This window comes from Phacochoerus africanus, chromosome 15, assembly GCF_016906955.1.
Source record: "Phacochoerus africanus isolate WHEZ1 chromosome 15, ROS_Pafr_v1, whole genome shotgun sequence".
In the NCBI taxonomy this organism is placed as follows: domain Eukaryota; kingdom Metazoa; phylum Chordata; class Mammalia; order Artiodactyla; family Suidae; genus Phacochoerus; species Phacochoerus africanus.
Window position 1 is genome coordinate 48,329,875 of NC_062558.1, and position 16,515 is coordinate 48,346,389.

The 16,515-nt window shown below is 44.0% G+C and overlaps 1 protein-coding gene across 2 annotated transcripts in view; it reads left to right on the forward strand.

Moving 5' to 3' along the window:
• Positions 1-1,170: 1,170 nt before the first annotated feature.
• SFI1 (SFI1 centrin binding protein) overlaps positions 1,171-16,515 on the forward strand; it is a 92,628-nt gene continuing 77,283 nt past the window's right edge. The window contains exons 1-2 of one of the 2 annotated variants that reach the window (XM_047762173.1): positions 1,171-1,409; positions 6,595-6,722. In XM_047762173.1, the coding sequence (XP_047618129.1) occupies positions 6,625-6,722 (98 nt within the window). In that variant the 5' untranslated portion in view covers positions 1,171-1,409; positions 6,595-6,624. The remainder of the gene's footprint in view (positions 1,410-6,594; positions 6,723-16,515) is intronic. The other variant, XM_047762174.1, reaches the window with a different exon arrangement.

Below are 16,515 nucleotides of genomic sequence, written 5' to 3' on the forward strand. Positions count from 1 at the left end.
CTGGCTGCGCTCAGTGGGTTAAGGATCCAGCGTTGCCGTGAGCTGTGGTGTAGGTTGCAGACGCGGCTCGGATCTGGCGTTGCTGTGGCTCTGGCGTAGGCTGGCGGCTACAGCTCCGATTCAACCCCTAGCCTGGGCACCTCCATATGCCGCAGTAGCGGCCCTAGAAAAGGCAAAAAGACAAATAAACAAGCAAAAAAACATAATGCCAGCCTTTGCGTTCTCCACCAGAAATCTCAAGTGCTTTCCAAAGCGCAGGAGAAAAAGGATATAAAACTATCTTACCTACCGTTTCCCACCCCTATTTTTTTTTGTTGTTGTTGTTGTTGCTATTTCTTGGGCCACTCCCGCGGCATATGGAGGTTCCCAGGCTAGGGGTCTAATCGGAGCTGCAGCCACCGGCCTACGCCAGAGCCACAGCAACGCAGGATCCGAGCCGCGTCTGCAACCTACACCACAGCTCACGGCATCGCCGGATCGTTAACCCCCTGAGCAAGGGCAGGGACCGAACCTGCAACCTCATGGTTCCTAGTCGGATTCGTTAACCACTGCGCCACGATGGGAACTCCTCCCACCCCTATTTTTAAAACATCAGAGTGGGCCCAATTAAAAAAAATAACTATTACTAACAATTAATGCTCGTTAATTACATTTTAAAAGGAAGGTTAAGATAGCAACCTGGGATAATTTAATTCAGGGACTGCGAAACCTCGCGCCCGCACCTACTTAGTCCAGATTGACAACATTCGTGGCCCACGCAGGCGCGCAACCTATGCCTCGGGGACCGGCTCGCGCTGTCTGGGAACCATGGAGAACCAAAAGCCAGATAGGCAGGAGCCTAGAGGTGCGGGCAGGAGGACTTCAGCCCGGAGCCTCGTTCCTAGTGCTTGCCTCACGAAGCTTAACTAGGGGATCGGCTTCGAAGCAGCTCCCTCTCCTGGCGTCTGAGAGTAGCAGTAGGAAGCTGAGCTCTGTGTGAAGCGAGTGGGCCTCGGAGGTAGAGCGCCCTCCGTGGGGCGATCCAGACAAAAAGTCGGTCGGCCCACCTCAAGGGAAATTCACAGTGCCGACTCTCCCGAGCTGCCAGAGGGGGGCGTGACCCTGCCGCACTGACGCTGCGTGAACTCCCCGGGACCCGGCTGGGCGTCCCTTACGCACGCCGCGTCGCCGTGGAGACGGGGGCGGGGCCGGCGCGGACCTGCGTCCAGAGGCGCGGGAACCTCAGAGGCTGGTTTGGGCTGCGCCAGCGGGCCGGGTCCGCTTCGTGTTTACCAAAACTTCGGGGCGCGAGGCGAGAGGCTAGGCTTCCCCAGGCGCGAGGCCGGGTTCGATAGTCCCCAGCCTCTGAGTGGCTTGGACCCTCCAGCCGGAGCCCAGCGGCGAGCGCGCGATCTTCCGAGTCCGGCCAGGTGAGTCCTGTAGGAGCCTCCGCTTCCTCCTCCTGTAGAAGTGCAGGTGACGCTTCCAGCCCACGGGGCTGAGGTCTGGGGATGGAAAAGAGGTGGAAAGAGAGCACCGGACGGCGCCAGGAGCCCTCGCTTCTCGCGGGGTGTGGCGTTCTTCAGCGGGGCTCGTGCGCGACGAGCTGGGAGCCCGTGCCGCATCCGTGCAAGGCTCATTTGCGTGAGCGGATACGAATTGAGGGTTTCTTGATCTCTGCTGCGTGACCAAGTGAGGGGCAAGGGTATGTAGACCTCAGGGGCCATACCTGAGCTTCGAGGGCCAATTGGGCAAAAACATTCAGTGGGAGATTAGTGCTCGGTTTTGTTTGTTTGTTTGTTTCTTTGTTTGATGAGAGGCCATTCAGGTTTTTTGTAAACCTCTGGGTTATGGTAAATTTTGTTGAGTGAATGCTGTTAGGGAGTGAGTACCCAGCTGTACTACTTAGCTGATGACTTTGGGCACCTCGTTTATAAAATGAAGATGGTTATAGAATGAAAAGTGGGGTGGTTGTATTGAAGCAGGTAAAATGAAAAGTGGTTAGTACTCTGCCTGGCACAGAGTACCCACTCCATGAATGCTTTTTTTTTTTTTTTTGGTCTTTTTTTTAGTGCTGAACCTCTGGCATATGGAGGTTCCCAGGCTAGGGGTGTAATCGGAGCTATAGCTACTGGCCTGTCTGTGACCTACACCACAGCTCACTGCAACGCGGGGTCCTTAACCCACTGAGGCCAGGAATGGAACTCACAACCTCATGGTTCTTAGTCCGATTTGTTTCCCCTGGCCAGGGCGGGAACTCCCATGAACGCTATTTTAAATCTAGTCTGTACATTCTAGGTGCTGTGGTATCCACCTAAGGGCCATGGAGGTATCAGGCTTGGAGGTGTCATGGTAGACTTCCTGAGGGAAGTAGTTGAAATTTATTCTGGGACATAGAATATAGATTTAGGTATTTCCATGCTTTTCTTTAGTAAGATTATTCATTTCTCATTGATAGAAGCTGAAGAATATTGTAGGAACTTAAAATACTTTTACATTTATGATTTTCAAGTTAGCATATGTATTTAAGAATTATATTAAGGAGTTCCCGTAGTGGCTCAATGGTTAACGAATCCGACTAGGAACGATGAGGTTGCGGGTTTGATCCCTGGCCTTGCTCAGTGGGTTAAGGATTCGGCGTTGCAGTGAGCTGTGGTGTAGGTTGCAGATGCGGCTCGGATCCCTTGTTGCTGTGGCTCTGCTGTAGGCCAGTGGCTACATCTCCAATTAGACCCCTAGCCTGGGAACCTCCATGTGCCGCAGGAGCGGCCCTAGCAAAGGCAAAAAGACCAAAAAAAAAAAAAAAAATTTAAAAGCTTATAAGAAAAAGTGGTTTGCATTCCTCTGGCTATTCGTCCTGATGATATTTGTAAATTGGAATCAAATAACTTTATAAGTAATATTTTTAGATTTGTTAAGTTTACACCTGAAATGTTGACTGTTATTCATGGGAGGTAAGTACTTGGCTCACAGTTTTTCTTCCTCCATCTCACCTTCGTGGTTGTATGGTAATTTATTGTGATTTTTTTCTTTTTTCTTTTTAGGGCTGCACCCGCAGCATATGGAATAAGTTCCTAGGCTAGGGGTCAAATCAGAGCTGGCCTATGCCACAGCCACGGCAATGCCAGATCTGAGCTGGATTCTGGGCATATACCAAAGCTTGCTGCAACTGTGGATCCTTAACCCACTGAGCAAGGCCAGGAATCGAACCTGCATTCTCTTGGAGGATACTAGTTGTGTTCTTAGCTTGCTGAGCCACAACAGGAACTCTGGTAATTTATTGTTAATAGTCACTGTATATACTATATAACTTATATTCACCACTGAACTGAGTACTGCAACTCTTCCTTTCTTGTACATCCCAGGTCAGTTAATTTTCTTCCTACTTGTTGCAAAAATTTGTTGTCTTAGGAGGTCAACTATAGGTTTAACTTGGAGTTCACACCTAATGATCTTTTTTCTCCTTGGGCTGTCTCTCTCTCTCTTTTTTTTTTTTTTTTTTGTCTTTCTGTCTTTTCTAGGGCTGTACCTGAGGCATATGGAGGTTCCCAGGCTGGGGGTCTAATCAGAGCTGTAGCCACCAGCCTGTGCCAGAGCCACAGCAACGTGGGATCCTTAACCCACTGAGCAAGGCCAGGGATTGAACCCACAACTTCATGATTCCTAGTCGGATTCGTTAACCACTGCACCACAACGGGAACTCCGGGCTGTCTCTTATATTTGGTTATTATTATGTATATTCCAATTCAGACATAAGTTCATATTCATACGTATACTTACTGAGGTCAAACTGATAGCCTGGTATTTCCAATATTTATGTATTTCACCTGTCAGGTTCCAAACTGTTTCAGGTGCCTGAGATACAATGAGGAGGTCAGATAATGGCTCCTGTTTTCAGGAATTTATATTCTATTAGGGAAGGCAGATACATAGGCACATTTTGTCTAACAAAAATAAGTCTTTGACCACAGATAACATTGTGTATAATCCAATCATTATAAGACATAAACCTAAGACAATGATCCACATATTATAGTAGTATTTCACAAAAAATCCCTGTTTGAATCATCCTTCAGGTTTTTTTTTGGGGGGGGGGTTTGTTTTTGTTTTTGGTCTTTTTAGTGTCACACCCGTGGCACATGGAGCTTCCCAGGCTAGGGGTCCAGTTGGAGCTGTAGCCGCTGGCCTACACCACAACCACAGCAACTCAGGATCCGAGCCAGTTCTGCGGGCTACACCACAGCTCATGGCAACGCCAGATCCTTAATCCACTGAGCGAGGCCAGGGATTGAACCCAAGTTCTCATGGATGCTAGTTGGGATCATTAACCACTGAGCCATGACAGGAACTCCCATCCTTCAGTTTAATTTACAGAAAGTCACTAATGGTGACCTTTTTTATTTGGAGTGTGGTACTGGAAAGACTAGGGCATAGGTTTGATCTCAGTAACTACTCATTTTGTATGAATAAATTTTTTTTTTTAATAATTCCTTGCCTGATTGTCATTGAAATATGTTACCTTAATTATAAAGGATAATTTCATTATTCAACATAGGGCACTCTGCTAGCTTCCTTCCACCATGTACTTAAATCTTCCTCCTTTCTCTTACTACGTGTGTTAGTTTTCTGCTAAGGCTGCTGTAACAAAACAGCACAAACTGGATGGCTGGAAAGAACAGACATTTATTGTCTCATAGTTCTGGAGGCTAGATGTCTGAAATCAAGATGTTGACAGGGTTGTCTTTTTTCTGAAGGCTCTAGGGAAGGACCTGTTCCATGACTTTCTTTTAGCTTCTGGTGTGCCAGTAGTCCTTGCCTTGGCTTGTGGACCCATCAGTCCAGTCTCTGCTTTCACCATCATATGCTGTTCTCCTTGTGTGTCTGGTCTTCGTAGCATCCTCTCTGTGTATCTGTTCCTCTGTTTTTTGTTTGTTTGTTTTAAAGACAACAATCATTGGAATAAGGATCCACCCTATTCCAGTATGGCCTCATCCTTACACCTTTTTTTTTAAATGGGCACACCTGCAGCATATGGACGTTCATGGGCCAGAGATTGAGTCTGAGTGGTAGTTGTGACCTAGGCTGCACTGCAGCAAAAGCCTGGTCTTTAACCCACTGCACCTGGTCAGGGATGAAATGCTGCAGTCAGATTCTTAAGCCACTGCACCACAGTGAGAACTCCTTATCCTTACATCTTAATTATATCTGCAAAGACTCTGTTTCCAAACAAGGTCACATTCATGGTCACTAGAGGTTAGGACTTCAGCATGTCTTGTGTCTGGCGGGGGGTGGGGGACAACATACGGTTCAACCCACAGCATTGCTATTCTTTGTGCTAAAAAATCAAATCTATGTTATTCAGTTCATAATATTGCTAGAAATTATCACTAAATAAAAATGAAAAAATGCAAACTGTACTCAGTAATCTACCATTGATTAAATTGCCTGAAGATTCTTATAGGTAGCATTGACAATCATGAAATTTTTTTTTTTTTTTTGGTCTCTTTAGGGCCGCACCCACAGCATATGGAGGTTCCTAGGCTAGAGGTCTTATTGGAGCTGTAGCTGCCAGCCTACGCCACAGCCACAGCCACAGCAATGCAGGATCCGAGCTGCTCAGCATTGACATCCATGAATATTAAAAAATAGGAAATCTTGATTTCTTCTGGTGTTCTAATGAAGGGAAGTTGAAGGTCTTGGAGTATCACCTGAACAGGAAAAATGAGCCAGTAATAACCTTTTGAATATGGCTCACTTCTCTGTTTCGTTTCTTAGAAAATAACTTCTTTTGTTGTTGTTGTTTTGTTTTTGTTTTTGTCTTTTTGCCATTTCTTGGGCCACTCCCGCGGCATATGGAGGTTCCCAGGCTAGGGGTCAAATTGGAGCTGTAGCCACCAGCCTACGCCAGAGCCACAGCAACGCGGGATCCCAGCTGCGTCTGCGGCCTACACCACAGCTCACGGCAACACCAGATCATTAACCCACTGAGCAAGGGCAGGGACCGAACCCGCAACCTCATGGTTCCTAGTCGGATTCGTTAACCACTGCGCCATGACAGGAACTCCAGAAAATAACTTTTTAAAAAATGCTATTAGGAGTTCCATTCATGGTGCAGCAGAAACAAATCCGACTAGGAACCATGAGGTTTCAGGTTGGATCCCTCGCCTAAATCATTGGGTTAAGTATCTGGCATTGCTGTGAGCTGTGGTGTAGGTCTTAGACGTGGCTTGGATCTGGTGTGGCTATGGCGCAGCCAGGCAGCTGTAGCTGCGATTGAACCCCTAGCCTGGGAACCTCCACATGCCGTGGGTGTGGCCCTAAAAAGAAAGAAAAAAAAATCGGATTTTTTAGCATGCAGCAGCTTGATGTGGGATCTTAGTTTCCAGACCAGAAGTTGAACCCAGGCCACGGCAGTGAAATCACTGAGTTAAAACCATTAGGCCACCAGGAAATTTCCCCAAAATTTAGCTTTTAAATCAGAGACTTCCCACATTCATCTGTTGTTGAATTAAGAAGGAGGTGCAGGAGACCAGAAGCTGTTACATAGTTGTTCAGAAATGTGGCTCTTAGAGGCGTCAGGTAATTTACTCTCTTTTATTCCCCATTTTCTTACAGTTAGAAGGGGAAGATAAAAGATTTTGATTCATGAAGAATCTGCTCACTAAGAAGTGTATATCAAGCTACTGGTTGAAATATCATCAAAAAGGGATTAAGTGGAGAATGGAGAGGAAGGTTGACTTCAGGTGAGTGATGGGACTTGACTGAAATTATACAAAAGCCTGTAAACATTTTGTGGCTTTTGTATAATTTTGTATAATTAACTGGCTCATACAAAAACCTATGAACATTTTGTGTGTAGGAGTTCCTTTCGTGGCTCAGCAGTTAACGAACCCAACTAGGATCCATGAGGATGCCCGTTCTATCCCTGGCCTCACTCAGCAGATTAAGGATCCTACGTTGCTGTGGCTGTGGTGTAGGCTGGAAGCTGGAGCTCCAGTTCGACCCCTAGTCTGGGAACTTCCTTATGCCGAGAGTGCAGCCCTAAAAAAAAAAGGAAAAATAAAAAAACCAAAACAACATTTTGTGTGTGAAAATAATATACCATAAAAAAGTAGTTTTTTCCTAAATCATAAGTGGTGAGATAGGAACTTTGGATAAGGGTTTTTATTATTGATGTTTTGGGTTTCTTGTCTAGAGTATAATGCATATTTCACACCTTATATTACAACCAAAAACTTCTTTGAGTGTGTGGAGATACTCATCAAATTTTTGATTTTTTCTTTCTTTTTTTTTTTTTTTTTTTTGGCTGTGCCTGCAGCACATGGAAGTTGCTGGGCTGCTGCTGGATCCTTAATCTTCAACAGAACTTCTAAATTTTTTTTTTCTTTTCTTTTTTTTAGTTGCATCTGCATCATATGGAAGTTCCTGGGCTAGGGGTCAAATCAGAGCTGCAGGAGTTCCCACTGTGCCTCATCACTAATGAACCCAACTAGTATCCATGCAGACTTGGGTTCCAACCTGGCCTCACTCAGTGGCTTAAGGATCTGGTGTTGCTGTGAGCTATGGTATAGGCCAGTGGCTACAGTTCCGATTTCCACCCCTAGCCTGGGAACTTCCATATGTGGTGAGTGAGGCCCTTAAAAAAAAAAAAAAAAAAAATTGGAGCTGTAGCTGCAGATCTATACTGTATTAATTTTTCTTTTCTTTTTTTTTTTTTTTGGTCTTTTTTCTTTTTCAAGCTGCACCCAAGGCATATGGAGGTTCCTAGGCTAGGGGTCTAATCAGAGCTGTAGCTGCTGGCCTATGCCACAGCCACAGCAACACCAGATCTGAGCTGCTTCTGTGACCTACACCATAGCTCACAGCAACGCCAGATGCTTAACCCACTGAGTGAGGCCAGGGATTGAACCTGCAACCTCATGGTTCCTAGTCTGATTTGTTAACCACTGAGCCATGACAGGAACTCCCTTCTTTTTCTTTCTTTTTTTTTTTTGCTTTTTAGAGCTGTACCCTTGGCATAGGAGGTTCCCAGGCTAGGGGTCCAATTGGAGCTACAGCTGCCAGCCTACGCCACAGCCACAGCAATGCAGGATCCGAACTGCATCTACAACCTACACCAGAGCTCACAGCAATGCTAGATGCCCAACCCAATGAGTGAGGCCAGGGATCGAACCTGCATCCTCATGGATAATAGTCAGATTCGTTTTCACTGTGCCACAACAGGAACTCCTTCTTTTCTTTTTAATGGCCTCACTCATGGCATATGGAAGTTCTTGGCCCAGGGATTGAATCTGAGCTATACTGCAGCTGTGGCAACACCGGATCCTTTAACCCACTGTGCCAGGCTGGGGATTGAACCCGCACCTCTGCAGTGACCCAAGCCACTGCATTCAGATTCTTAACCCACTGCACCATAGTGGGAACTCCTAGGTAACGGTTTTCTAAATTGTTTGTACCAGGTTATAACTCAAGGGCAGTGTGTGGATGTTCCTGTTGCCCCACATCTCAGCAGCATCATGCTGCTCTGGTGGGTGTGTGGTAGTAGCTCATTATGCTTTTTTTTTTTTTGTCTTTTTGCCTTTTCTCGAGCCGCTTCCGCAGCATATGAAGATTCCCAGGCTAGGGGTCTGATTGGAGCTATAGCCACCAGCCTACGCCAGAGCCACAGCAACGCGGGATCCCAGCTGCGTCTGCGGCCTACACCACAGCTCACGGCAACACCAGATCATTAACCCACTGAGCAAGGGCAGGGATCGAACCTGCAACCTCATGGTTCCTAGTAGGATTCGTTAACCACTGAGCCATGACAGGAACTCCTCATTATGCTTTTTATTTTCATTTCCTGGTGTCTATTGCAGCTGAGTGCCTTTTAAATATATTTTCTGAGCATCTGTATTTCTATTCTTTTATCTATTTATTTATTTTGTCTTTTTGTCTTTTTTTAGGGCCACATCTGTGGCATATGGAGGTTCCCAGGCTAGGGGTCAAATCGGAGTTGTAGCTGCCGGCCTACACCACAGCCACGCCAAGTCTGAGCCGCGTCTGTGAACTACACCACAGCTCACAGCAATGCCGGATCCTTAACCCACTGAGCAAGGCCAGGGATCAAACCCGCAACCTCATGATTCCTAGTCGGGTTTGTTTCCACTGCGCCATGACCAGAACTCCCTGGATTTCTGTTCTTGAGGTACATATTCCAATTTTATTCCTATCTTTCTGTTAAGTTGTATATCGTCTTTTCCCTAGTTGATGAATATTGTTTTTTTAAAAAGTATAGTTGATTTATAATGTTGTGCCAATTTCTGCTGCACAGCAAGGTGTCTCAGTCATGCATGTATATACATTCCCTTTCTTACATTATCTTCCATTCTGATCTATCCCAAGAAATTGGATATGGTTCCCTGTTATATAGCAGGACCAAATGTAAGTTTTTTATATGTCTGAATATGAACTCTGTATGTTTCATGTGTTGCACATATCTTCTCTCTCTTTGTGGCTCACTCTTTTCACTGTGGTATCTTTTGATGAATTACACTGTTTTAATTATAATCAGCCTGGCAATCTCCATATGCCACGGGTGCGGCCCTCAAAAGACAAATAAATAATTACAATCATAGTTATGATTTAATTGTAATTAGGTTTTTAATTATAATCTTTCTTTTATAATCCTTTTCCTGTCATGTTTTAAGGAATCTTTTTCATCTTGAGGTCATGAAGATATTCTCTGTTGTCTTCATTGCTTTATTATTTTGCTGTTCACATTTTATTCTTTAGACTACCTGAAATTGGTTTATGCGTATCATGTGAGTTTCGCTTTTTTCCAGTGTGGATATCCAGTTATGCCAGCATAGTTTATTGAAACGACTGCAGTGCCACCTTTTTCATTAATCAGGGGTCCATTTAAGTTCATGTCTGTTTTCTGGGCTTTATATTTGTTCCTATGGTCAAGTTGTCCCTGCTACAAATCATGAAATTTTTTTTTTTTTGGATTTTATGTATTTTGCTGATTTAGACCTTCCCCCCACAACAGTTGAATAATGCTTATTGACAGAAGCATTTGAGACATATCATTGTTATACTACCATTTTACAAAAGGAAAAAAAAAAAGGAGCTTGGAGGAGTTGGTAAGGGACGAAGATGAACCCTCCTGACTGATGGTCTGAGGAAAGGACATTGAGGCGTGTTCCACTTGATGTATGAGGAAGCAGTGTAATTGTGATGTGGAAAGGGCCTCAGCTCCAAGTGGTGTCTTGTGCTGAGACTGGAAACTGAGGTTGTAATGTGGGACTCTGGTTTTCTGCATTTGTCTTTCATGGCAAATCATGATGTCTTGATTATATGGCTGTATCATAAGTCTGAGAACCGAGTAAGATCTCTCACCCAGTACTTTTTGAAGAATGTAAACTATTCTTGATCTTTTGCAATTCCATGTAATCCTCAGAATCAAATTGTCAAGTTTCTCGCTTCCCACAAAACAATATAATTTTTGGAGTTTTTTGTTTGTTTGTTTGTTGTCTTTTTGCTTTTAGGGCCGCAAATGCGGCACATGGAAGTTCTCAGGCCAGGAGTTGAATAAGAGCTGTAGCTGCTAGAGTACACCACAGCCATAGGAACTCGGGATCTGAGCCATGTCTGTGACCTACACCACAGCTCACAGCAACGCTGGATCCTTAATCCACTGAGTGTGGCCAGAAATTGAACCTGCATCCTCATGAATGCTAGTTGGCTCGTTACCACTGAGCTATGTCTTTGAACTCCTGTCTGACTTATTTAACTTCGCATAGTGACCTCAAGATTCATCCATGTTTTTGCAAATGGCAAGGTTTCATTCTTTTTATTGCTAAATAATATTCCATTGTATATAGACACCATATTTTCTTTATTCATTCTTCTGCTGATGGACACTTAGCTTGCTTCCATGTCTTGGCTCTTATAAATAGTGCTGCTATGAACATAGAGTTAGTGTTTTTCATTCTCTTCAGACAAATACCCAGAAGTAGAATTGCTGGATCATATGGAAGTTCTATTTTTAGTTTTTTAAGAAACAGCTACACTTTTTTCCATTGGACCGTCTCAGTTTACATTCCCACCAAGAGTGCACCAGAGTTCCCTTTTCTCCATATCCTTGCCAGCACTTGTTATTTGTTGTCTTTTTGATGATAGCTATTCTGACAGGTGTGAGGTGACATGTTGTGGTTTTGTTTTTTTTTTGTCTTTTGTTGTTGTTGTTGTTGTTGTTTGCTATTTCTTGGGCCGCTCCCGCGGCATATGGAGGTTCCCAGGCTAGGGGTTGAATCGGAGCTGTAAGCCACCGGCCTACGCCAGAGCCACAGCAACGCGAGATCTGAGCCGAGTCTGCAACCTACACCACAGCTCAAGGCAACGCCAGATCGTTAACCCACTGAGCAAGGGCAGGGACCGAACCCGCAACCTCATGGTTCCTAGTCGGATTCGTTAACCACTGCGCCACGACGGGAACTCCAGTGTTGTGGTTTTGATTTGCATTTCCCTGATGATTAGGGATATCAAACAGTGTTTTTGGCCATTTGTATATTTTCTCTGGAAAAATATCTATTAAGATCCTTTGTCCATTTTTTTTTTTTCTTTTTAGGGCTTCACCTGCAGCATATGGAAGTTCCCGGGATTGGGGTTGAATCAGAGCTGCACCTGCCAGCTACACACCACGGCCACAGCAATGTGGGATCCAAGCCATATCTGCAGCTTTAAACCACTGAGCGAGGCTAGGGATTGAACTCACATCCTCATGGACACTCTGTCAGGTTCTTATCCTGCTGAGCCACAATAGAAACTCCCGCTGTCTTTTTTTTTGTTTGTTTTTAGGGCCACACCTGCCGCATATGGAGGTTCCCAGGCTAGGGGTCAAATTGGAGCTGTAGCTGCTGGCCTATACCACAGCCACAGCAACACCAGATCTAAGCTGCATCAGCGACCTGCACCACAGCTCACAGCAACACCGGATCCTTAACCCACTGAGTGAGGCCAGGGATTGATGCTAGTCAGATTTGTTTCCACTGAGCCGTGACAGGAACTCCCATCTATCTATTTTTTAATTGGATTCTGTTTTTTTTTGCTATTGAATTATATGAATTCTTTATATATTTTGGATATTAACCCCTTATCAGATATATGATTTGCATGTATTTTCTCCCACTCAGTAGGTTACCTTTTCATTTTGTTAATGGTTTCTTTTGGTGTGCAGAACCTTTCTAGCTTGGTATAGTCCCACGTGTTGATTTTTGCTTTTGGTGTTAAATCTTAAAAAGTCATCGCCAAGACTGATGTCAGAGAGCTTACCACCTAAGTTTTCTTCTAGGAGTTTAATGTGTCAGGTCTTACATTCAAGTTTTTAATATATTATGAGTTAATTTGGGGGTATGGAATAAGATATTGGTACATTGGTTTCATTTTTTTGCATGTGATTGTCCAGTTTTCTCAATGCTATTTATTGAGTAGATTCCCTTTATCATTGTTTATTCTTGGCTCCTTTGTCATAAATTAATTGACCATATATGCCTCTCTGTTCCATTGATTTTGGTTTGTTTTTATGCCAATATCATACTGTTATGTTGTCGTTATGGCTTTGTAATATAATTTGAAAGCAAGACATATGATATCTCCAGCTTTGTTCTTCTTTCTCAAGATCACTTTGGCTATTTGGGGTATTTTGTGATTCCACATGAATTTTAGGATTGACTCTCTTTCTGTGAAAAATGCCATTGGAAGAGTTTCCTTGTGGCTCAGGGGGTTAAGGTTCTAACATTGTCACTGCTGGGAAGGGGGTTGTTCCTGTGGTGCAGGTTGATTCCCTGGCCCAGAAATTTCCACTCGCTGCAGGCTTGGCCAAAAAGAAAAAAAAATGCCGTTGGAATTTTCAGAGTGATTGCATTGAATTCGTAATCTGTAGATTGCTTTGGGTAGTGTAGTCAGTTTTTTTGTTTTGTTTTTGTTTTTGTTTTTTCTTTCTAGGGCTGCACCTATGGCATATGGAAATTCCCAGGCTAGGGGTCGAATCGGAGCTGTAGCTGTTGGCCACAGCCACAGCAACGAGGGATATGAGCTATATCTGCAACCTAAACCAGAACTCATGGCAATGCCGGATCCTTAACCCACTGAGTGAGGCCAGGGATCAAACCTGACTCCTCATGGATCCTAGTTGGGTTCATTACTGCTGTGCCGCAACAGGAACCCAACACTTCTTTTTCTTTTTCTTTTTTTTTTTTTTGTCTTTTTAGGGCCTCACCCATGGGATATGGAAGTTTGCAGGCTAGGGGTCAAATCAAAGCTGCAGCTGCCAGCCTACATCACAGCCACAGCAGTGCCAGATCCTTAACCCACTGAGCAAGGCCAGGGGTCAAACCCGTGTCTTCATGGATAGTAGGTGGATTTCTAACTGCTGAGCCACAATAGGAACTCCAAGTCACTTAACCCTTATGAATCTCATTTTCTCTTTTGTAAAATAAAGGAAATAGAATCTGACAGGATGAGTTGTTTTAAGGATTTAATGTTATAATCTATGTGATACATGTATGTATGTGTATATGTATATATAAAGAGAAGGAGAGGAGTTCCTGTCATGGCGCAGTGGTTAACGAACCTGACCAGTAACCATGAGGTTGTGGGTTCGATCCCTGGGCTCGCTCAGTGGGTTAAGGATCCGGCGTTGCCTTGAGCTGTGGTGTAGCCTGCAGAACTGGCTCGGATCTGGCATTGCTGTGGCTCTGGCATAGGCTGGCAGCTATAGCTCTGATTCAACCCCTAGCCTGGGAACCTCCATATGCCACGAGTGTGGCCCTAAAAAGACCAAAAAAAAAAAAAAAAGAAGGAGAGAGGTGTGTATGTTTGTGTAGGTGTGGATACATATATATGTATTTCTCTTAGGAGCAATGGGTTCAGTATTCAGTAGTTGACTGTTTGGGGCGATCTTATATAGATGTAATTTACTGTCAGTAACAATCAACTATATATATATTTGTTTTGTCTTCTTTTTTTTTTTTAGGGCTGCAGCTGAGGCATATGGAGGTTCCCCGGCTAGGGATCTAATCGGAGCTGTAGCCGCCAGCCTATACCACAGCCACAGCAACATGGGGTCCTTAACCCACTGAGCGAGGCCAGGGAGCGAACCTGCGTCCTCATGGATGCTAGCCAGGTTTGTTTCTGCTGACCCATGATAGGAATTCTTATATATTTGTATATTAACTTTGTATCGAGGAGTCTTACTAGACTCTATTATAAATTTTAGTAGTTTACCTATAGATTCTTTGGGTTTTCAACACATACAGTCATACCATATGTAGAATGATACTTTATCCCCCCCTTTCTGATGTTTATGACTAAGGTTTCTTTTTCCTCACCTTAAATCTGCTAGCCACAACCTTCAGTACAATGTTGAATAATAGTGACTCTGGTCTTGGAGTTCTCTGTTGGCCTAGTGATTAAGGATTCGGCATTGTCATTGCTTTGCTGTGGCTTGGGTCACTGTTGTGTTGTGGATTCAATCCCTGGCCCAGGAACTTCCATATGCCACTGGCACAGCCACCCACCCCCTCAAAAAAAGGTGTTACTGGTTCTACTTGTCCTACGCTTAATCTCAAAGGGAAAGCTAATATTGAAGTGTTTCACCTTAAGTGTGGTGTCTGCCAGAACTGTTTCGTAGTTGTGCCTTATCCCTTCCTAGTTTGCTGAGACTTTTTTTCATAAATGGATATTACTTTATTTATTCTTTCTTTTTAGGGCTGCAACTGTGTCATATGAAGTTCCCAGGCTAGCAGTTGAATCAGAGCTGCAGCTGCTGGCCTATACCATAGCCACAGCAACATCAGATCCCAGCCTCGTCTGTGACCTACACTGCAGCTTACAGCTATGCCCAATCCTTTAACTCACTGAGCAAGGCCAGGAATTGAACCTGCATCCTCATGGATACTAGTCAGGTTCTTAACCTGCTGAGCCACAACAGGAACTCCAAGAATATTATATATTTTTTATTTTTTTTATTTTTTATTTTTTGTCTTTTTGCTATTTCTTGGGCCACTCCCACGGCATACGGAGGTTCCCAGGCTAGGGGTCCAATCGGAGCTGTAGCCACCGGCCTACGCCAGAGCCACAGCAACGCAGGATCCGAGCCGCGTCTGCAACCTACACCACAGCTCACGGCAACGCCAGATCGTTAACCCACTGAGCAAGGGCAGGGACCGAACCCGCAACCTCATGGTTCCTAGTCGGATTCGTTAACCACTGCGCCATGACGGGAACTCCATATATTTTTTAAATAAAAGTTTTTTCTTAAATGTACAATAGGTTTCAAGACAACATTTCATTCCAGCTATAGATTTTATAGCAGGGAATCCAGATGTTTAAACAGGAATGGAATTAGGATTGTCATTGCCTCAGGCACAAGGAACAGCTTACTTTTGCCAGATTTCTTTTTTTTTTTTCTTTTTAATGATTTTTATTTTTTCCATTATAGTTGGTTTACAGTGTTCTGTCAACTTTCTACTGTACAGCAAATTGACCCAGTCACACATAACATATATACATTCCTTTTTCTCACATTATCATGCTCCATCGTAAGTGACTAGATATAGTTCCTACTGCTACACAGCAGGATCTCATTGCTTATCCATTCCAAAGGCAATAGATTGAATCTATTAACCCCAGATTCCTAGTCTATCTCATTCCCTCCCCCTTGGCAACCACAAGTCTGTTCTCCAAGTCCATATGTTTCTTTTCTGTGGAAAGGTTATTTGTGCCATATATTAGATTCCAGATATAAGTGATATCATATGGTTTGTCTTTCTCTTTCTGACTTACTTCACTTTGTGTGAGAGTCTCTAGTTCCATCCATGTTGCTGCAAATGGCATTATTTTGTTCTTTTTTATGGCCAAATAGTAGTCCATTGTGTATATATACCACATCTTTTAATCCATTTATCTGTTACTGGACATTTAGGTTGTTTGCATGTCTTGGCTATTGTGAATAATGCTGCAGTGAACATGTGGGTGCATGTGTCTTTTTCAAGAAAAGTTTTGTCTGGATATATGCCCAAGAGTGGGATTGCTGGGTCATATAGTAGTTCTATATTTAGTTTTCTGAGGTACCTCCATACTGTTCTCCATAGTGGTTGTACCAATTGCCAGATTTCTTAATTCCACCTGTGGGCCTTTCCCCACAGCCTTCACTTTTAGCTCTTTTTTTTTTTTTTTTTTTTTTTTGTTGTTGTTGTTGCTATTTCTTGGGCCGCTCCCGCGGCATATGGAGGTTCCCAGGCCAGGGGTTGAATCGGAGCTGTAGCCACCGGCCTACGCCAGAGCCACAGCAACGCGGGATCCGAGCTGCGTCTGCAACCTACACCGCAGCTCAAGGCAACGCCGGATCGTTAACCCACTGAGCAAGGGCAGGGACCGAACCTGCAACCTCATGGTTCCTAGTTGGATTCGTTAACCACTGCGCCACGACGGGAATTCCGATATTTTTAATTTTTTTAATTAAAAAAAAAATTTTTTTTGTCTCTTTTTGTA